Source organism: Neofelis nebulosa, chromosome 2, assembly GCF_028018385.1.
Source record: "Neofelis nebulosa isolate mNeoNeb1 chromosome 2, mNeoNeb1.pri, whole genome shotgun sequence".
Taxonomy (NCBI): Eukaryota; Metazoa; Chordata; class Mammalia; order Carnivora; family Felidae; genus Neofelis; species Neofelis nebulosa.
Window position 1 is genome coordinate 218,124,058 of NC_080783.1, and position 21,692 is coordinate 218,145,749.

Below are 21,692 nucleotides of genomic sequence, written 5' to 3' on the forward strand. Positions count from 1 at the left end.
CGACGGGCCGAGGGGCGGAGCGACCGGATCTCGGGAGATTCTCGCGCGGCAGGCGCCCGTGGCCAACATGGCGGACGCCCAGCTGCTGCTCAAGCGGGGTCCTTCCCGCTCCACGTGGCTGCGGGCCCGCAAGGCTCGGCCCCAGCTGGTCCTCAGCCGCCGGCCCCGCCGCCGGCTCGGGACCCTGCGCTGGTGCGGCCGGAGGCGCCTGCGGCGGCGGCTGCTACAAGCCCAGGCGGCCGGCGCGGACTGGCGGGAGAGCGGCTGCCTGGTGTCGCGCTCGGCCGCCCGGAGGCCCAAGACCGCGGCCCCCAGCCCGGCCCCGGCCGCGGCCCCCGCCCCGAGTTGCCCCACGACCCTCCCCATCCCGCCGGTGCGGCCGGCCGGCCCGGGCCGCGCCTTGCTGCTGCTGCCGCGGGACCAGGTGGGTCGCGCCGGTGGGGGGAGGCTGGCCGGCCGAGATCGGGGGGGGGGGGGGGGGGAGGAATGGGAAGCAGCTCCGGGACTCGCGGGCTGGGAGAAGACCGTGCGGGCTCTGCGGCCCCGGGTCGAGAGCGTTCCTCCTGGCGGCGGTGCTGAGCAGGGGGTGACTAGGAACCTGTTGTGGAGCTCTAGGCTTTGAGAGCCGAAGGGAATTTAATAGCAGGAAATAATAGGACCAGCTCACGTTTACGGGGTGCTTAGAGATGCCGGGCTCTACGTTCTAAGTGTTTTAAGTTTATGAACCGTTTTAATACTCTCAGCTCTATGGAGTCATTACCTTCATTTCCGTAAACGTTTACGGACGAAGAAACTGAGGTATAGTTTGGGTAACTTGCTGAAAGGCGTAGAGTAGGGGCAGAGCTAAGACTCAAACCCAGGCAGCTTAATTTCAGGACCTGGGCTCTTCACTTGGATGCTGGTGTGGGAGGTCTTCCTGCAGTGTCGGGGGGATGTGAAAGCCCAGGAACGGGAGAAACTTGGCAGGCAGTGGGCCTTGGTAGAGATAGGTCTGTGACAGCTGCAGAGCCCAGTTCATGGGACCCGCTTGTTTTTCATGTGTCTGTATACACCAGCCATCTCTGTCGCTGTGGTGGGATATGAAATTAGGTTAAGGATAATCAGTACCCGATGGCCACCTAGTACAACGTGTTGTTACTTAGAAGTTACTTGTTATGTGAATAGCAACTAAGAGTTTAGAATTTTATTTTATTTTGGAGAGAGTGAGTGAGCAGGAGCAGGGGAGAGGGGCAGAGGTAGAAAGAGAGAGAATCCCAACCCAAGCAGGCTCTACACGAAGTACAGAGCCTGATGCTGGGCTCGAGCTCCCGAATTGTGAGATCATGACCTGACCCAAAATCAAGAGTCAGAGGCTGAAACCAACTGAGACACCCAGCACCTCTAGACATATTTTTTATTTTTTATGTTTTTCAAAATTTTTTTTAATGTTTATTTTTGAGAGAGAGAGCCCGTGCGCAGGGAAGGGGCAGAGAGAGGGAGACCCAAAATCCGAAACAGGCTCCAGGCTCTGAGCTGTCAGCACAGAGCCCGACGCGGGGCTTGCATTTACAAACCGTGAGATCATGACCTGAGCTGAAGTCTGATGCTAAACCAACTGAGCCACCCAGGTGCCCCAACACATTCTTTTTTTTTTTTTTTTTTTTTAAGAGGAAGGCGCTGCCTTCCTCAGTGGGTGGTGCATGCTACTCTTGGTCTCAGGGTCATCAGTTTGAGGCCCATGTTCAGCATAGAGTTTAGTTAAAAAAAAAAAAGTTTTGAAAATTTCAGTCATGGGGACACCTGGATGGCTCAGTCGGTTCAGCGTCCAACTCTTGATTTAGGCTCAGGTCATAACCTCACGGTTAATGGGATCAAGCCCTGCGTGGGGCTCAGCACTGACAGGGTAGAGCCTGCTTGGGATTCTCTCTCCCTCTCTCTGTACTCTTCCCCTGCTCATGCTCTTATGAGTATGCTCTCAAAATTAATTAATTAAAAAAATTTTTTTCAGTCATTAGTAACAGGATTTGTCATGTTATTTCTTTTTTGCCCACCCCCCTTTCCTTGTAGGGTTTTACTTTTAGCGGGATCTGTCGTGTGACGTGCCTCTATGGCCAGGTGCAGGTGTTAGGTTATACCATCAGCCAAGGCCACCCTGCCCAAGATGTCTTCTCTACCTACACTCATTCTCGCCTTACTATCAACGCAGTTCATTACTCTGTGCCTGAGAAAAGCAAGAAGGAGGTGAAAAGGGAAGCCCGAGCTTTGCTCAGATCTCATCTTAACCGGGGTAAGGAAAATAAATGGATAATTTACTGAGGGTATACTATAATAAGGCTAGTGTTATTATTTTTATCTTTTTGTAATGTTTATTTTTGAGAGAGAGACAGAGCGCAGGCGGGGAGGGGCAGAAAGAGAGGGAGACACAGAATCGGAAGCAGGCTCCAGGCTCTGAGTCATCAGCACAGAGCCCGACGCGGGGCTCAAACCCATGAAGCATGAGATCATGACCTGAGCTGAAGTCAGACTCCCAACCAACTGAGCCATCCATGCGCCCCCAGTAATATTTGTATTTTTGTTTTTACTTTTGTTTATTTTGAGAGACAGCACAAGTGGGGGAGGGGCAGAGAGAGAGGGAAAGAGAGAGAATCCCAAGCAGGCTCCACATTGCTGGCCCAGAGCCCAGCACGGGGCTCAAACCCACAAAACTGTGAGATCATGACCTGGACCTAAACGCTTAACCAACTGTGACACCCAGGTGTCCCCAAGGCTAATATTTTTAGATGCTTCCTATTGCCTAGATATTGTACACTTTTCTGTGTCTATTTAAACCTTCACATGGGTCCTGTGAGTGAAACTTATTTTCACCATTTTTCAGATGAGAAAAGTTACCCAAGGCCACACAGCTAGAGTGTGGCCAAAGCAATCCTGGATTGACTTCTCTCTCCATCCAGGTGTGTTCTTAATTATGCAGTATGGTTTCTTGAAGAAGGCCCTTAACATAATTACTGCTCTCAAAAAGTTGACAATTCAGCTGAGGAGAGGGTGGTCCTAAACAGTGTAGAATTTAACAAAGTTGCTATTTTTTTTCTTTTTCTTTCTTTCTCTCTTTCTTTTCTTTTCTTTTCTTTTTATTTTATTATTTTTATTTATTTATTTTAATTTATTTTTAAAATTTTCATCCAAGTTAGTTAGCATATAGTGCAACAGTGATTTCAGGAGTAGATTCCTTAGTGCCCCTTACCCATTTAGCCCATCCCCCCTCCCACAACCCCTCCAGTAACCCTCTGTTTGTTCTCCATATTTAAGAGTCTCTTCTGTTTTGATCCCTTCCTGTTTTTATATTCTTTTTGCTTCCCTTCCCTTACGTTCATCTGTTTTGTATTTTAAAGCCTTCATATGAGTAAAGTCATATGATGTTTGTCTTTCTCTGACCGACTAATTTCGCTTAGCATAATACCCTCCAGTTCCATCCACGTAGTTGCAAATGACAAGATTTCATTCTTTTGACTGCCGAGTAATATCCCATTGTATGTATATATATATATATATATATACCACATCTTCCTTTTTTTTTTTTTTTAATTTTTTAAAATTTATTTTTGAGAGAGAGAGAGAGCACGTGCAAGCATGAGTGGTAGAGGGGCAGAGAGAGGAGACACAGAATCTGAAGCATGCTCCAGGCTCTGAGCTGTCAGCACAAAGCCTGATGATACGGGGTTTGAACTCACCAACCGCGAGACCATGACCTGAGTCAAAGTCGAACGCTTAACCCACAGAGCCACCAGGCACCCCAATATACCACGTCTTCTTTATCCATTCATCCATCGATGGACATTTGGGTTCTTTCCATACTTTGGCTATTGTTGATAGTGCTGCTATAAATATTGGGGTGCACGTGCCCCTTCGAAACAGCATACCTGTATCCCTTGGATAGATACCTAGTAGTGTGGTTGCTGGGCCCTTGAGTAGTTCTGTTTTTAATTTTTTGAGGAACCTCCATATTGTTTTCCAGAGTGGCTACACCAGTTTGCATTCCCATCTTTTTTTTTTTTTTTTTTTTTTTCCTAATGTTTGTTTATTTTTGGGAGAGAGAGAGAGTGCATGCCTGCATGCACAGAGGAAAGGCACAGAGAGAAGGAGCCAGAATCCCAAGCAGGGTCTGTGCTGTTAGCGCAGAGTCCAACTCAGGGCTCGATCCCATGAACTGAACCATGAGATCGTGACCTGAGCTGAAATCGAGAGCCAGTCGCTTAACCAACTGAGCCCCCCAGGCACCCCTGGAGTTACTATTTCTAAGGTACTTAATTTTTCTTTTTGCAGATGACAGATGCTGGTTGATGAAGAATTTTTCTCCTCTGTGTTCCATTGTGATGTTGGAACAGCTGAGAACCTCCACTGTAAACTTCTTAGTCAGCCACCCGGGTTTATCTTACGTCTTTGTACAAGAGGTACGACCGGTTTTCATTCAGAGTTGTGCTCGTTAGTTTCACCAGAGCAGTCCTATCAGATGACTGTAGGATGCTCGATTAGAGAGCAGCGTGGCTGTTGTGCTGTGCTGCGGGTTGTACAAAATGTCATACGTGTGTATGGTGAAAAGGTGTGTGTAGAACGGTCTGTCATGAAAAATGTCTCCCCTTCCCCGTGTTGTTCCCTAGCGAAAGCCGTTCTTTCATATTGTAAGTGGTTAAATGCCTTTTGGAGTTGTTATTTATTTTTTCGAAGTTTTGTTTTAACCTCCCTCTCAACGTGGGGCTCAAACACAGAACCTGGGGGTCAGGAGTTGCATGATTTACCGACTGAGCCAGCCAGGTGCCCTGACTTTTGGAATTTTTCAAATGGTTTTCTTTTTTTTTTTTTTCTTTTTAAATGATTATTTTTGAGGGGGTGGAGAGAGAGCGAGAAAGAGAGGGAGACAAAGCACATGCGGGGAGGGGTGGCAGAGACAGAGAGAGAGACAGACTCCGAAGCAGGGTCCAGGCTCCGAGCTGTCAGCACAGAGCCCGACGTAGGGCTCAGACTCACGAACCATGAGATCGTGACCTGAGCTGAAGTTGGAAGCTTAACCGACTGAGCCACCCAGGCACCTCAGGATGGTTATCTTTTTATCTTAATTCATTCACTTGAGACAGTAAATAAATTTTTCTCTGTGAATGTACGTTGGTGCACTATACTTTCTGTCATGTCTCTGTCGTCTCCGAAGTTTTGCTGGTCACGTTCTTAATTTCTTAACAGTCAGGCTCTGTTTCTATAATTGTTTCCCATGAGCCATAAATTGAGCCTAACCTGCAGGATTTTTATCAGGCTGACTGGATGTGAGGCATGGGGAAGAATCAGGGATGACATCAAGCTCAAGCTTGTTAGCCTACCCGCCCGGGTGCGTGGAGTTACTGACGTGGGAGTGGTGTAGGAGTTGCAGATTGAGATGTTAGCTTTGAGGTGCCTGTTAGACCATTGGAGATGTCAAGTGGCCAGTTGCGTGCGTGATTCTGGAGTTGGGAGCTTTCAGCAGAATGGTCTCTGGGCCGTGAGATGGGATAGTAACAAGTCTGAGCCCTTAGGCGCTGAGACCAGAAGAGGTGTGGATGAGGGAACAGCAGAGGCTGAGACAGAGTGGTCACTGACGGTAGAGAAAAACCCGGGTGTGGTCAAGAGGTGTTCAGAGGAGCTGGACGTGGGCAGTTGTGGCAGACGCTGCTGGTAGGTGAGGCCTGAGAAGGGAGCTTGCGTGTAGGCGTGTGGTCTGGACTAGCGTGTCCGCAGTAGACCGCTGGGGCGGGTGGGGCAGACTGATTGGAATAAGGTCGGGAGCCTGGGCAGAGAGCAACTCTCAGGTTTAATAGGAAGAGATTTTGCCTTTGTAGAGTTAAGCGGTACGGGGAAGGAGAGAAATGACACAGTATTTGGAGGAGTGTGGTCAGAGTTTTGTTTTTTGTTCAGATGGATGAAAAAACTCCCAACAGGTTTGGACACAGCAGGTGCGAATGATCTAGAGCGGGGAGGGTGCCGAGGATGCGGCAGAGAGAGGTGAGGACGCTCGAAGTGAGGCGTCCCGAAGGAAGGCTTCTGGTTCTGGTGTCTGCGGGCCTGGGGCAGTGGCCTTGGGAGCACAGGCAGCTGACCTAGAGTAGGAGTAGCCGGAGGAAATGGCGGGATGGGCTGCGGGGGGGTGGGGGTGGGGGTGGCCGCCAAGTAGAAGTTCTCTTCTGAGTGGTTCGTTTTGCTCCAGGAAGCAGATCAGGATCATCATCACTGAGTGGGAGCAGAGCTAGTAAGTAGGTGTTGGAGGTTTGAGTGACAGAAGGTATGAAATGGGATCAGGACAGTGAATGCACTGTTGTGGTTGCATCAGTTTAATCTAGCGCAGAAGCCAGTGGCTTGTTGAGGACCGTGGAGGAGGAGGCGGAGGCCCCGTGTTACTGAGATTTGCTTCTTGTAAGCAAAGATTCTAAACGCCTTGATTTTTTTTTTCCATTTATTTTTAACTTTATTTATTTATTTTTTTCTGGGACTTCACCACCGCCGTTTATATTCCTTATGCTCTTTCTTGGGTAACTTTCCTCCCCCAATGTGTGTTACTACATTCTAGCCTTATTTCTTCATATCCGGCAGATGGTGAACTTTATACGATCTCATAAGATGTTCTTTTTTTTTTTTTTCTCCCCAGGAGTTATTCTTATTTTACTCTCCGTGACTGATAGTTGAGCAGAGTATAGAGTCTTTTCCTCAAAACCTTGAAGGCCTTGCTCCATTGTTCTCTAGAATTCAGAGTTGCTGATAGGAAGTCACACACCAGACCGATTCTCGTGCCTTCTACGATGTCTTTATCTTGGGGGTGATGAATTGCATGAGGCTATGATCATGCATGGGGGGCTCTTCCTTGATCATCTTCACCTTCACCCCAGAGGCCTTATTCCCTCCGAACCCCACCTGCGTCCGCGAGGGTCTGCTCTTGATGCTGTGGGTTGCTTCCGTGGTTTCCTGTTACTTCCGCTGGAGCGCCAGTGGGTTAGCGGGCCTGTCTTCCACGTGCTCTCAGCTCTGTGCATGTTCTTTGTCTTTTTACTTTATGTTTTTGGAGACTGCCTTGATGTTACTCTAAATCACCAACCTGTTGGACAGCTGTGGTCTTCTGTTGAATTGTTCTTGGGGCAATCACTTTTATATTTGCACAGGTTTTCCTTTCCTGGGGGGGCCTCCTGCAGAGGTGACGGCAGCCTGGAAGTATGTGTGAGCTAGGAGGACAGGTAGGGGTGACTGCAGGGACAGCTGACGAGCATTACGGAAGAGTTGGCTTTGGGCGTGAGAGAAAGGAGGGACCAGGTTTGTCTTTTGTAGCTCACAACTGTTTGAGGTTTACTAGCCTAGACCTAGACGAAGAAATGTGCACTGTGTTCATCTTTTCTTAAAGCTTACATTGTTAATTTCAGAGCCCAACCTTCCAGATTAACTCTGAACATTTAGCCCTGAGGTCTGTTGGCATCAAAAGAGAGAAGAAGAAGAACGGCCTTCGTTTAACTGAGAGTGCCCTGTCTGCCATGGAAGAGCTAGTCACTGTGTCCTGTGGTGAGTGGCGCATAGTGATAAACGGAGTGTTCGTCCACCAGAGCCTCAGAGGGTTATGATTTGCGATTAGAGCCCTAAAGAAGGTGGCTAATCCTAGGCGTCAATGTTTCTTTTGCCTCCAGAAGAAGTAGATGGCTGCCCTGTCATTCTGGTTTGTGGCTCTCAGGACGTTGGAAAGTCAACATTTAATAGATACCTGATTAACCAGTTGCTAAACAGGTAAGAGTGGGGGTTTTTTGTTTGTTTGTTTTTATTTTTTGTTTGTTTCTTAATTTTTTTTTGTTTAGACACGTTATTAGATTTGGGGCATGAAATAGGATTTTTGACTTAAGAAACTAGACAGGAATGCATCTTGACATCTAAGTAGAGATTGTCTATAAGTCTGTGCAAAGCCGCTCAGCTGAGCAATGACTGTCTCTGTTCTGCTGTGTTTGGGAGCGAGACAGTGACTGACCTCGCTTATCAGCGAGGGGGCAAGAGGGGCCGCCTGTCTTAGATTCTGTATTTGTCCATACCCAGAGGTTCAGAGTAGGGGAAATTCCGTTGTATTTCGAAAGTAAAATTTTAGGTAGTACCAAGTTGTATCCATGTTGTGAGTGGACACTATGACCGTGCCTGCACATTTTCTTTTCGTTGATTGTCATGTTTGGAGCATCCAACCTAAAAGACTATAAAAGGGTGGATTATGCCTGTGTGTTGCATAAAATCTGTGAGATCTTATGTATTCATTTGACATAGTAAAGCTAGCTAAGGTTTTCTTTATTCCTTTCAAATTTTCAGTATTTCCTGTGTTGACTATTTGGAATGTGATCTGGGACAGACAGAATTTACGCCTCCAGGTTGCATTTCCTTACTTAATATTACAGAACCAATTCTAGGTATGTATTACACGTTTCTTTCTTTTTTTTTTTTTTTAATGTTTATTTATATTTGAGAGAGAGACTGAACACAAACAGGGGAGGGGCAGAGAGAGAGGGAGACACAGAATCTGAAGCAGGCTCCAGGCTTTGAGCTGTCGGCACAAACCCAACAAAGGGCTTGAACTCACGAGCTATGAGATAATGACCCGAGCTAACGTAGGATGCTTCACCGACTGAGCCACCCAGCCTCCCCCCCCCACCCCGCCACCTTTTTTTAATGTTTGTTTATATTAGCGAGAAAGTGTGTTGTATATTTCTTAAATGTCTTGGTTTTATAAAACTCAAACATAATGATAGAAAAAACTAAAAAAATGAAAAGTATAAGTATGAAAAAAAGAGTGTAAAAGTGAATATTCCCCCTTCCACCCAAACTCCCAGTCTTCTTATAACGGTTCTCCTAGCTTCCAAAAAACAAAACTATGGTAATTTTCTAGGGTTCCATTTTGGTAAATGGAACTAATACCCACTTTGTTGTGTGTAAATCAGAAACATACCTTCCTATAGTATTTACATTTTATGTAACCATATATAATGATTTAAACCTAGAAATTACATTGACACAGTACTGTTAACTACAGATTTTAATCAAAATCCATCAGTTATCCTACTAACATCCTTTTTATGGTCCAGAATCCAACCCAGAATCCCATGTTGCTTTTTTTTAATGGTAAAATATACAAAATGTGATACTATTTACTGTTTTAACCACTGATAAGCGTACAGTTCAGTGACATTAAGTACGTTCACAGTGTTACGTAGCCATCACCACCTACATGCAAAATTTTTTCGTCATCCCAAACTGAGATGCTGTCCCTGTTAAATAGCACCTGTCCTCCTTCCTGCTCCTGGTGACCTCTATTTTGCTTTCTGTCCCTGTGAGTTCACCTGCTCCAAGCCCCTTCTGTAGGCGAGACCTTAATATAATATCTGTCCTTGGGTGACTGTTTTTTTCACTAAGCATAATTTTTTTTTCTTTTTGCTGATTTTAAAAGATTTATTCATTTATTTGGGGGGGGGGGGGTGGAGAGAATATAAGTGGGGAAGGGGCAGAGAGAAAGGGAGACACAGAATCCGAAGCAGGCTCCAGGCTCTGAGCTGTCGGTGCAAAGCCCAACACGGGGCTCAGACCTACCAACTGTGAGATTATGACCTGAGCCAAAGTCAGACGCTTAACCGACTGAGCCACCCAGAGGCCCCAATGATCAGTCTTCTTACGAACACAGGGTGCCTTTCCAGTTTTTTAGCTCTTTAATTTCTTTCAGCAAAATTTTGTGATTTTCAGTGTGGAAGTCTTTCACTTCCTTGGTTAGATTTGTTCCTAAGGATTGGATTCTTCTAGCTAATACTGTAAGTGGAATTGCTCTCCTAATTTCCTTTCCAGATTCTTCACTACTGGTATATTGAAACACATGTGATTTTTGTGTGTTGACCACATACCCTGCAACTTTGCTGAATTCCCGTATTACCTCCAGTAGGTTTCCTACGGATTTCTTTGGATTTTCTTTTCTTTTTTTTTTTTTTAATTTTTTTTTTTTTTTTTAACGTTTATTTATTTTTGAGACAGAGAGAGACAGAGCATGAACAGGGGAGGGGCAGAGAGAGAGGGAGACACAGAATCCGAAACAGGCTCCAGGCTCTGAGCTGTCAGCACAGAGCCCGACGTGGGGCTCGAACTCACAGACTGTGAGACCATGACCTGAGCCGAAGTCGGGACGCTTAACCGACCAAGCCACCCAGGCGCCCCTGGATTTTCTAGATAGAAGATCGTCATCTGCGGATAGAAATAGTTTTACGTCTTCCTTCCAGTTTGGATGCCTTCAATTCCTTTTTCCTGTCTAAGAAAAGGCTAGGACCTCCAGTACAGTGTTGAATAGGAGGAAACATTTCTTATTCCTCATCTTAGAGGGAATGCGCTTCACCATGCTGTCCGTGCTGTCAGCTGTGGGTTTTCATTGTCAGTTGCGTTCCTTCTCCAGGGTGAAGAAGCTGCCTTCTTTTCCTAGCGTGTGGAATGTTTGTTGTCATGAAAGGGCGTTAGGTTTTCGTCAAGTGCTTTTTCTGTGTCTGTCAAGATAGTTGTGTGATTTTTGTTTGGTTGACTTTAAAATTTTATTTATTTATTTAAAAAATTTTTTTAAGTTTATTTATTTTGAGAGAGAGAGAGAGAGAGAGCATGCACATGAGCAGGGGAGGAGGCAGAGAGAGAGAGAGAGAGAGAGAGAGAGAGAGAGAGAGAGAATCCCAAGCAGTCTCCAAGCATGGAGCCCAGCATGGAGCTTGATCCCATGAACTTTGAGATCATGACCTGAGCTGAAATCAAAAGTCAGACGCTTAACTGACTGAGACACCCAGGCACCCCTGTTTAGTTGACTTTTAACAGGTTTAAGACTTGAGTTTTAAAGTAATCTCTGTACCCCATGTGGGGTTTGAACTGGTAACCCTGAGATCAGGAGTTTCACGCTCTATTGACTGAGCCAGCCAGGCATCCCTGTTTAGTTGACTTTTAAGAGAAGCAGATGATATATCAGGTTGCTGGATATGTTCTAGATTTAACAGACTTTTTGACAATGAGAATAAGTAGAGCATTCACGTTGCTTTTACAGTTTTATCGAAACTAATTGTTTGGACTTTGCTCTTTAGCTGGTTTCATTGTTACTTTGTTTCTTTTATGTTTTCCCCAGTGCATTTACTTTTCTTTTTTACCCCTTAATATTTCAGTAGGTGTTTCCCCAAACAAGGACACTCCGCTATATAATCCTAATGCAGCCACCAAATCAGAGCAGCTGAACTGGTGGAATACTGTCCCTCGTCCATCATCCAGCTGCCTGCCCCGGCCCAGCGTATATTTGCAAATCTTTAGTCCTCGGTCTGGAGCAGTTCCTCCAGCTTTCCTTATGGTTCATGACCTTGGCAATTTGGAAGAGTACCTGTCGAGTGCCCCTCATGGCTTGATTGACATGTGGTGCTGTGTTCTCAGTGCATCATTTCAGCAAGCTGTCAGTTGGCCCTGTCACCAGAGAGGTTGCCTCTGATCATTTGGTTAAGATAAGTGTTTGCCAGGGTTTTCCACTCTGTCTGTAACTAGGTGTATTATTTGTTACTTCTTCTGGGGTGTCACTGCTTGTAGATCCCCTCGGTGGACAGAGCTAGGAAATACATGCACGTTTAAACCCATACATGTATATTATGTGCATATGTATTCGTACATACGTATACACTACGTTTATGCTTCTGTGTACATATTTTCTATTTATTAAGAGCCACAAGTTTACTGCAGTCATTCTGATTCTGGTCTGACACCCTGGGTTTATTCTAGTTAGCCTTCCTCCTCCCGTATTTATAAGTTCCATATCTGATGATAACAACTCTGGCTGTGACTGTTGTCAGTGTATTTGCATATTTACTCAGTCTCTTTGTATTTGTTCAATCCCTCTGCTGTGCAGGCCACTTCCTCAGCTGTGGGCTGCCCCAAGTCCCCTTACTCCACCTTTGAGGGGAGCCTTGCCAGCCCTGTCCCAGGTGGCCTGGCACCAACCACATTAACCATGGCCCTCACCCTGCTGACCGTGGTGCCATGTGGTCCTGGTCACCAGCCAGATAAGGGAAGTAGGTCAGTTTTGATGGACTGGTGCTACAGTTAGGAATGTTTGCTCTGGGGGCACCTGGGTGGCTCAGTTGGTTAAGCAAGCGTCCAACTCTTGATTTCAGCTCAGGTCATGATCTCGCAGTTCATAGGTTCGAGCCCTGTGTGGGGCTGTGTTGACAGCACGGAGACTTGTTGGGTTTTTCTGTCTTCTCTCTATCTCTGCCCGTCCCCCATTCACGTTCTCCCTCTTCCTCTCCCTCTCTCTTTTTCTCAAAAAATAAATAAGTAAACATTAAAAAAAAAAAGAAAAAAGGAACGTTTTCTCTGGAGCTGAATCACCTGAGTTCAAGCGCAGTTGGTATCTACTAGCTGTATGACCTTGGTCAATTAATCTGTGTCCTCCTCTATAAAAATGGGCGTAGTAATACTACCTACGTCATAGGATTTTTATGAAAATTAGAGACTACTTGTCAAATACATGGGGCATAGGAAGTGCTGCATGCTAGTGAGTGATTGCTGCTTACTTGTCCGAGGATGGGGACATGGTTTTGTTCACACGTGTATCCTGAGTATCTAGAAAGATACTGACTTGGCTCACTGAGCATCAGTGTCTTGTCGGTGCTCAGTAAACGAATGGCCATATTAGGACATAATAAGAATTGGGATTGATTATATGTGACAATGAGGGGGTGTGCCTGGGTGGCTCCTTTGGGTAAGTATCCAACTTCAGCTCAGGTCATGATCTCACAGTTTGTGAGTTCGAGCCCCTGTCGGTCTCTGTGCTGACAGCTGGGAGCCTGGAGCCTGCTTTGGATTCTGTGTCTCCCTCTCTTTCTGCCCCTCCCCCACTTCCACTCTGTCTCTGTCTCTCTCAAAAATAAACATTAAAAGAACATGAAGATGTCTTTGTATTAAATTTAAAGTTAAGATTTTTTTTTTTTTTTTTTTTTTTTTAAGAGAGAAGGCACAAGTGAGCGAGGGGCAGAGAGGGAGAGAAAGAGAAGTGGGGCTCGTGTTCACCTGATGTAGGACTTGAACTCACTAACCCTGAGATCATGACCTTAATGACTGAGCCCCCCAGACGCCCTGAAAGCTTAGAATTCTGAAAACGAGATACAGCTATTCCTAGTGGTAGGATAATCTTTGACTTCTTGCGAATCTTTGTCACTGGCAATGGCCGACATGGAGCCCTCGCCTCTTTTTAAATAGTCCTGCAAACTCTCACCTTTATCTTCCTAGGACCACCTTTTACTCACCAGAGGACACCACAGAAAATGGTATATTATGGGAAACCTTCTTGTAAAAACAACTATGAGAATTATATTGAGATAATACAGTACGTGTTCAGCTCCTACAAGAGAGAGGCCCCTCTCATCGTCAACACGATGGGCTGGGTGTCAGGTAAGCCTGCCGAGGCGCATCTCGCAGCAAAGGGTGGGCGGTACGAGTAAGCTTTTGGCTTCAGGCCGTAACGTTGAAGCCCCATTCTTAGGAAATCGTTCTTACTGATCTTTCTGTGTCACAGACAGATGTACCGTTTTCTCGTAGAAATGTGTCCTTGCATTTTAGTGTGCTAACTGCTCGTGTCACTTTCCTCACAGACAAGGGGCTTCTGCTTCTCATCGATCTCATCCGGCTGCTGTCTCCCAGCCACGTGGTCCAGTTCAGTTCCGGGCGGAGTAAGTACATGCCAAACCTCACTCCTGACTATGTAGACGACATGGACGGCCTGTACACAAAGAGCAAGTCCAGAATCCGGAACAGAGGTTTCCAGCTGGCGGAGTTTACAGAGAGTTTGGAATTTGCCGATGAAGAAAAGGAGAGTCCCGTTGTGTTCACTGGACATAAGCTGATTTGCGTCCAGTCAGACTTTGCATTTAGAAAAACACCAAGAAATAGGTGAGTCAGCCACCGTGGATGGAGGATAGAGTTCTCTTCAGTGTAATAAGCCTCTCTGCTCTCATTTCCTTAAAGGGAAGAATTTCTCTACAAATGTTCAAATCTCTGCCACTGCTACATGTTTACGAAGGAGAATCGGCTATTTTCTGAGCCATTATTTTCCCGATGGAAATACAGACAGTCCCTGATTTAAGATGGTTTGATTTCCAAAAAAAATTTTAGGGGCGCCTGGGCGGCTCAGTCGGTTAAGTGTCCAACTTCGGCTCAGGTCATGATCTCACGGTTCGTGGCTTCAAGCCCCGCGTCGGGCTCTGTGCCGACAGCTCAGAGCCTGGAGCCTGCTTCAGATTCTGTGTCTCCCTCTCTCTCTGCCCCTCCCCTACTCATGCTCTGTTTCTCCTTCTCTCAAAAATAAACATTTAAAAATTTTAAAAAACTTTTTTAAATTTTTTTTTTTTTTTTAAGTTTATTTATTTATTTTTGAGAGAGACAGTACAAGCAGGGGAGGGGCAGAAAGGTAGGGAGACACAGAATCCGAAGCAGGCTCTGGGGTCTGACCTGTCAGTACAGAGCCCGATGCGGAGCTTGGACCCGTGAAGCCTGAGATCACGACCTGAGCCAAGTCAGATGCTCAACTGACTGAGCCCCTCAGTCGCCCCAGTGTGCGAGGTGTCTTAAAGGCGTTTTCATCCTTCCATATTTTCAGCTTCCGGTGGGTGTATGAGGATGAAACCACATCATAGGTTGAGGAAGACCCGTAGCCAGAAGCGGCCTCCAGCTCTGGTTGCCAAGAGCCTTTATTTAAAGGCGAGTCTTTAGGCATCATGTTTTTCCAGTGGGTTTACAGAAAGGCAGGGTGTGCCAATGTCAAGGTGGGAGTGTGTGCTCGTGTATGTATAATCTGTGTAATGACCAACGTACTGTGTTTCTGAGCGGGAGGTGGATGTGTAAGGTTAAATCTCTACTTCGTTCTGATTTACTTTTCAGAGAGTCGCATAACAAAGTTCTTCGTGATCTGGCGGTACTGGGTTACCTCGGCCAGCTGCAGCCCCCGGTGCCAAAACCACTTTATCCTTTACATGGTCTGACACCCTATCAGGTAACCTGAACTTGTACGAGGAATTGTCTTTGTTTACTTAGCCAACACTTGTATGGCTTCCTGTGAGCCGGGTGTTCTTCTGGCCTCTTACCCCCAGAACAGCCCTGTTCTGTGGCTTCTGTAACTGCCTCACTTTACAGATGGGAGGTTGAAAGCTCTAGCTTGAGAGTCCACGCTCTTAGCTGCTGCCCTGTATTGGGCATGACTGTGCTTCGTGCTGATTAAGAACGTTCTTCCTGGGGGTGCCTGGGTGGCTCAGTCATTTAAGTGACTCTTGATTTCGACTCAGGTCATGATCTCAAGGTTCATGAGTTCGAGCCCTTCATCAGGCTCTGCACTGACAGTACAGAGCCTGCTTGGGATATTTTCTCTCTCTCTCTCTCTGCCTCTCCCCTGCACACACTTGTGCTCGCTCGCTCTCTCTCTCTCTCTCAAGAATAAACATTAAAAAAAAAAAAAAAAAAAAAAAGAACGTTCTGCCTCATCCCAGAGGTGGCGCTGGGGAGCCCAGCTCTGCATTTCTACTTTTTTTTTTTTTTTTTTTTTTTAATTTTTTTTTAACGTTTATTTATTTTTGAGACAGAGAGAGACAGAGCATGAACGGGGGAGGGGCAGAGAGAGAGGGAGACACAGAACTGGAAGCAGGCTCCAGGCTCTGAGCCATCAGCCCAGAGCCCGACGCGGGGCTCGAACTCTCGGTCCGTGAGATCGTGACCTGAGCTGAAGTCGGACGCTCAACCGACTGAGCCACCCAGGCGCCCCTGCATTTCTACTTTTGAGCTGCGTGTTTTGGTATCTTAGGCGTAAAACAGAGGCTGGGCCAGACCTCCCGAGACGGTCATGTGGAAGCAGTGAGTCTTCACAGTGGTCAGAAGGGGAGGCTCACACCGCTTGCATTTGCGTCTTGGAATCCCCCTAGACTTCACCCCATTCAGGTTATCTTGAGACTTGCTTGCGTCTTGTGTGTCTGTTCAGACAAGAAAGTTCTAGACATCAGTTTAGGTGTCTAGCAAGTGTTGGCTGGCAAAGAACTTCTTTTGAATTTCTCTGTGTTAAATATTTAGCCAATGTTTGTTAGTGTTTCCACTCTGTTTAGATACTTTTTGGTAAGCACTTTGGCCGACATAACTAACTTACTAATCTCTCTCCCTACCTCCTTCCTCCTTTCCTTTCCTTTCCTTTCCTTTCCTTTCCTTTCCTTTCCTTTCCTTTCCTTTCCTTTCCTTTCCTTTCCTTTCCTTTCCTTTCCTTTCCTTTCTCTCTCTCTCTCTCTCTCTCTCTCTCTCTCTCTCTCTCTCTCTCTTTCTTTCTTTCTTTCTTTCTTTCTTTCTTTTTAATATTTATTTTTGAGAAAGTAAAAGAAGGGAGAGACAGAGAGAGGGCGGACAGAGGATCCAAAGCGGGCTCTGTGCTGACAGCAGCGAGCCTGATGTGAGACTTGAACTCACGAACCGCAAGATCATGACCTGAGCCAAAGTCAGATGCTCAACCGACTGAGCCACCCAGGTGCCTGTGGCCAACGTAACTTTAGATAGCTGGTTAGTCAACTTTTAAAAATTAACAGTAATCTTTCCAGTTGAATTAATTGAGGGAGATGCACATTTATTTTCCAGGTCCCTTTCAATGCAGTTGCTCTCCGAATTACTCACGCTGACGTCGCTCCTACCCATATATTGTATGCTGTGAATGCCAGCTGGGTTGGTCTTTGCAAGATCCTAGATGATGTTAGAGGGTACGCAAATGGACCAATCCTGCTCGCCCAGACTCCAATCTGTGATTGTTTGGGATTTGGTGAGTGAGAGTAAACCATGTCTGTATATCAACTGAAATTGATCCCCTTCTCCGCCTGTAGATGGCTGGTCTTGACCTTGTATCAGTTTCCAGCTGGAGTGGTCAGAGAGTGTCTCTGGCTTCTATACAGTGGGCCTGGGGGCTGGTGGGCAGGAAGGAAGCAGCATTTTCTCTGCTTCTCCTGCCAGCTCTACATCTAGGATTCTTGAGGGCCCGGTCATGACCTTCTTCTCACTTGACACATTTTCCCTAGGCCACCTGTCCCCATGCTGGGACCCTAGATCTACCTTTAGGCTGATCTCACTGGATCTCTGTAGCCTGACTGCGTGTCTGAGTTCCAAGCCCACGTTAGCAGTGTGTGTCTTCACTTGGGTATCTCACTGGCATCTGAGTCCTAGGTCCATGACTGAGGTCCTAATGTTCTCCCCAGAACCCCTCCCACCCGGCATCCTCTCCTGTTCCCAGGCCTGTGAAGAATCCTTGGAAGATTCACCCTGCCCTGGGTCCACCTGTCCTGGGTCCACCTCTGTTCACCACATTCAACCTGCTAGCAGGTTTTGGTAGCTCGTTTCCCAGGGACGTCAGATTCCTCCGTCCGTCTCATTTCTTCTTACTCTGCCAAGAGTCTGGGCCACCGTTTCCGTGCCGGACTTCACGGTCGGGTGGTCTGAGGACAGACATGATCATGTCACACCCTGGTGGTCCCCATCACATGGGCCCAGGACCATTGGCCTCGTACTGCTTCGGGGCCCTTCCTCCTTCGCCAGGCCTACCTCATGTGATTGTCCCCCTGGCTCACTGAGGTCAGTAAATGTCAGGGTATGATTCTAGAAGGGTGCTGGACTTATGTAACCCAAAATTAGCAAAACCCTTAAATAATTACAAATTTTTGCTTCATATACTGCTACTTCGCAGAAGTGTTTCCTCAGAAACTGTGTCGCCTGGTACCGACCCTGAAGGAGGAATTGGTGATGGGGAAAGATTGTGTCGTCTGTCTGTTCCTCATGGTGGCTTTTCTCCCTCTGGTCTGTGTGTGCCTTATTGAAGACAGTCTGGGACTCTGGCATATGGACCGCTTTGGTTCCTCACAGCTAAACAAGGAGAAGGGGACTAAGAGTCGTCAGATACTCCCGTCTCTTGGAACTTTGTATTTTCAAAGCAAAACACAGTTGAAATGGAAATTAGTTTTATTTTTTTTATTAAAAAAATTTTTTTTTAATGTTTATTTATTTTTGAGGGAGAGACAGAACACGAGCCGGGGAGGGGCAGAGAGAGGGAGACACAGAATCTGAGCTGTGTCTCAGAATCCAGGCTCTGAGCTGTCAGCACGGAGCCCGACGCGGGGCTCGAACCCACGAACCGTGAGATCGTGACCTGAGGTCCGATGCTCAACCGATTGAGCCACCCGGGCCCCCCTGAAATTCTTATTTTAAAAGCCATTCTTTGATTCTCAGTGGTAGGGAGATTTAATATTTTCCAGAAAGGATATCTTAGTGTTTTGTGTGTCTTCAAGGAATTTGTAGAGGGATCGACATGGAGAAGCGGCTGTACCACATCCTCACTCCTGTGCCCCCAGAAGAGCTAAGAAATGTGAATTGCCTATTGGTCGGAGCCATTTCCATTCCGCAGTGTGTCTTCAAGAGCCAGGTGAGCACTCACACTCCCAGGGGCAGCCCTGAAAGTCGCTGGTCGTGTCCATGGCGAAGAGAGTCATGGGAACACGTTATTGTGTGGGAAACTCACACTTGGTTGTAGAAGCTGGATGAGGCAGATAGAGTGTCAGGGTGGCCTCAGAGGTCCAAGACCATGAATTGCCGCCATTTGTGGTCAGGGGTCCAGTGGTAGAGCCATCATCCCAGGAGTAGCTTGTGGGAAAAGAGAGCAGAGGTGATCTCTCCAGGGTTACCCCATCCTGAGGACAGTCTTTGGGCACATTGATGGGAAGGTCATGTTGGCCAAGGACATCTGTGTGGTGGCCTGAAAGCCAGACTGCAAGGCCTTCTGGCGGCCTGGGGAGGCCATGGACGTCCCACCCCTCCTAGCTGCTTGTCCTAACTTGTGTGAGAGAGAAACACACCCACGCCCACTTACTCTCGGTTAATGTGTTTGTGGAGTTGAATTGGACAGAAAGAAGGCAGTGACCTTTGTGACTGGGCCAGTTGCATCAAGTGAGCTGTCTGGGGGGAGGGGGACCAGAGGCCTTAGGAGTGTGAGGGCCTTTCTCAGACTCTCACTTTTAACAGTATTTTCTGGGGAAGAAAAGAAACACTACAAACTCTGACTGGCAGGACTTGGGACTTTCCCTCATCCTCCTTGTGTTTGTTTCTGTTCCAGCGTGGGCTTGAAGGGACAATACCTTACGTCACAACAGATTATAATTCTAAACTTCCTGGAGCATCAGAGAAAATTGGAGCAAGAGAAACCGAGGAGACACGTGAAGAGAAAGTACACCCAAAACCTAAGCTCTATCGAAAAATAAACTGATACTGATGTGGTCCATAGGGGCAGGAGCTTTTCTACCAGAAAACTCGTCTCGGTCTGCAGCCTGACGTCAGACTGACGGCGATGGCGGGAATTGTGCAGTGACGCAGCAAGCGAGCTCCCTGGGTAACTCGTGGATCTGTTGAGAGTAAATTTAACTCTTTTTTTTTTTTCCTTATGTTTTTCTTATTTATTTTTGAGACAGAGACAGAGCGTGAGCTGGGGAGGGGCAGAGAGAGAGGAAGGCACAGAACCTGAAGCAGGCTCCAGGCTCCCAGCTGTCAGCACAGAGCCTGATCTGGGGCTCGAACTCACAAACCTTAAGGTCGTGACCTGAGCCAGAGTCAGATACCCAACCAACTGAGCCACCCAGGCACCTCTAAATTGAACTCTTTTCCAAGCTACGTGATCTAGAGTTCTGCCCTAGTGTACTGTATGGTTCGTCGTACTTTTTTATTTTCTAAAGGGTTAAAGCAACAGGAAAAAGTTTGAGCATCATTAGAACAGAAAGAACACAGTTGATGCCTCAAAAAACTCTTTAACGTCCTGGTTTTGGGAATCTGAATAAAAATAGGGAAACTGGGGCCACAGAAATCTACCAAAGAGGAAGGAAGGCCGGCCAGCGGGGTCGCAAGCATAAAAGGATGTGGGGGCTCCCCTCGTCCTCGAGCAGCGATGGCAGACGGGCAGGAGGTCCAGCAGTGGGCTCCACTTGTGGACGGTCAGGGCCAGGCGGTCGTTCTCATCCCGTCATTTGGTGCTGTCCACGTTCTCTTCCATTCCTGTGGCGTGGTGTGTCCGGTGTTAAAAGATCATGTTTGGTCTGCTCAATTTAATCAAGGCTTAGTAGTTAACAAAGTTTGGACTCAAAAACCCTTTGTATTTTGGAGGTTTTTTTTTTGTTTTATCTGATGACTGTAAGCTGAAAAAGTTGCTTTGAAATCCAGGAAACCTTTCCTGTGGCCTCCTTACAACTCTGTCTATCCTAATTGACTTTTCATCTGAGGTTGAAGACCCACTGTGCACAGAGCTGCACACCAGGCTGTTGGAAGGACGGACAGGGCACCTGTGGGAAGCCCCATCTTGCCTTTGACAGCTGGACCTGAACTCGTATGTAAGGACGGACAACTCTGTGTCACGAGCGGTTTCTCCTAGGGGCACTGGAGGCCGGCGATGACGCCGTTCTCCCAGATGGCTTTGGGGAAGATGATGGGAATCCATCCTTTGCCTTCTTCCCGGTTATGCCAGTTCCTGATCCCCCAGGGTTGGAAGTGGTTTCAGTAAACAAGGGTGTCAGGTGGGATCATGTCATTTGTGCACTTAGATCAGTGAGAATCTGATGGAGGTAGCATTTCAAACTAGTCTTGTGAATTCCAGCTTCCTACGGCTCGTGTGGAAGGCTGGTTGTTCCGATGTGAGTTTTAACATCTGTGTTCATCTGTGTTCATCGGTTATCACCATCCTGGTGGCCCCTCGCATCTCGGAGACCCGCACTCACACATTCTCACTGGAACTCTGCCACCCTCCAGGATTGGTTTTGATTCCCTAGACTGTTTAAGGTCTAACTTAGTTGCCTCTTATTTGATTCTAAATTTACCTTGTGTGTGTTTTTCTATCTTGGCCTTGCCAAGAATTTTAACAATCTGCCATCATCAGCTTTCTGCCTCCCTCCCTACTTCCTTGTGTCTTCACGGTGGTCCCCGCTGTAGGTCATTGGCAGCAGGTGTCCAGAGGAAGGAAAGTGGGGCCCTGGCACTTGAGTTTTCATTCCATCTAGGCCTGCCTTTGGCCCGATTTCCCTTCTGCTCTTCAGGGCTGTCCACGAGTGACGTAAACAAGCGTTGCCGCTAGAGGGAGCTGCCAGCCACCGGTCAGATGGCCATCGGGCTAGCACGGGCCCAGGAACCTGCCTGGGACATTCTGGAGGCTGAGACCCTGGGGACTTGGCTCTCTGGCCAGCTCAGTGGGCCTGCTCAGACTGGCAGTGGTGCCATCCGCCCCAGATGTCAGTCCCTTTGTCAGTGTCAGCAGTATGGTAGGAAGTTCTGTACTAGAGTTATTCTCAACACAAACTCCGTGTGTGTGTGTGTGTGTGTGTGTGTGTGTGTGTGTGTGTGTGTGTGTGTGATTCCATGCTTATTTAAGAAAAAGAAATAATGTGACTCAGAACTTGAAACCCCTAGTTGCTCCTTTTGCGGTTTTAATGAGATTCCTCTACAGGAAAGATAGATGTGAAAATAGATAACAAGATTCTTGGATCCTGGGGTTTTATTTTATTTTATTTTATTTATTTATTTTTTTTTTTAAATTTTTTTTTTCAACGTTTTTTATTTATTTTTGGGACAGAGAGAGACAGAGCATGAACGGGGGAGGG

The 21,692-nt window shown here is 46.9% G+C and overlaps 1 protein-coding gene across 2 annotated transcripts; it reads left to right on the forward strand.

Annotated features, from left to right (window-relative positions):
- The first annotated feature begins 33 nt into the window (after positions 1-33).
- On the forward strand, positions 34-20,619 carry NOL9 (nucleolar protein 9). 2 transcript variants are annotated; one of them, XM_058719258.1, is made up of 12 exons: positions 34-424; positions 2,047-2,266; positions 4,300-4,427; positions 7,407-7,542; positions 7,668-7,761; positions 8,323-8,420; positions 13,288-13,449; positions 13,650-13,947; positions 14,935-15,046; positions 16,660-16,837; positions 18,351-18,484; positions 19,172-20,619. In XM_058719258.1, exons 1-12 carry the CDS (start codon positions 68-70, stop codon positions 19,319-19,321), a joined length of 2,067 nt encoding a protein of 688 aa, XP_058575241.1. In that variant the 5' UTR covers positions 34-67; the 3' UTR covers positions 19,322-20,619. The 2 variants fall into 2 exon arrangements, with proteins under 2 accessions (XP_058575241.1, XP_058575240.1); XM_058719257.1 differs by having other exon boundaries at positions 35-424; positions 7,665-7,761.
- The last annotated feature ends 1,073 nt before the right edge of the window (positions 20,620-21,692 follow it).

Excerpts from the sequence above, each read along its gene's own strand:
- NOL9 (XM_058719257.1), top strand. The coding sequence starts at position 68 with ATGGCGGACGCCCAGCTGCTGCTCAAGCGGGGTCCTTCCCGCTCCACG. Across the intron at positions 8,421-13,287 it reads TATTACAGAACCAATTCTAG|GACCACCTTTTACTCACCAG; the intron begins GTATGTATTACA and ends TTATCTTCCTAG. Across the intron at positions 16,838-18,350 it reads CTGTGATTGTTTGGGATTTG|GAATTTGTAGAGGGATCGAC; the intron begins GTGAGTGAGAGT and ends TGTGTCTTCAAG.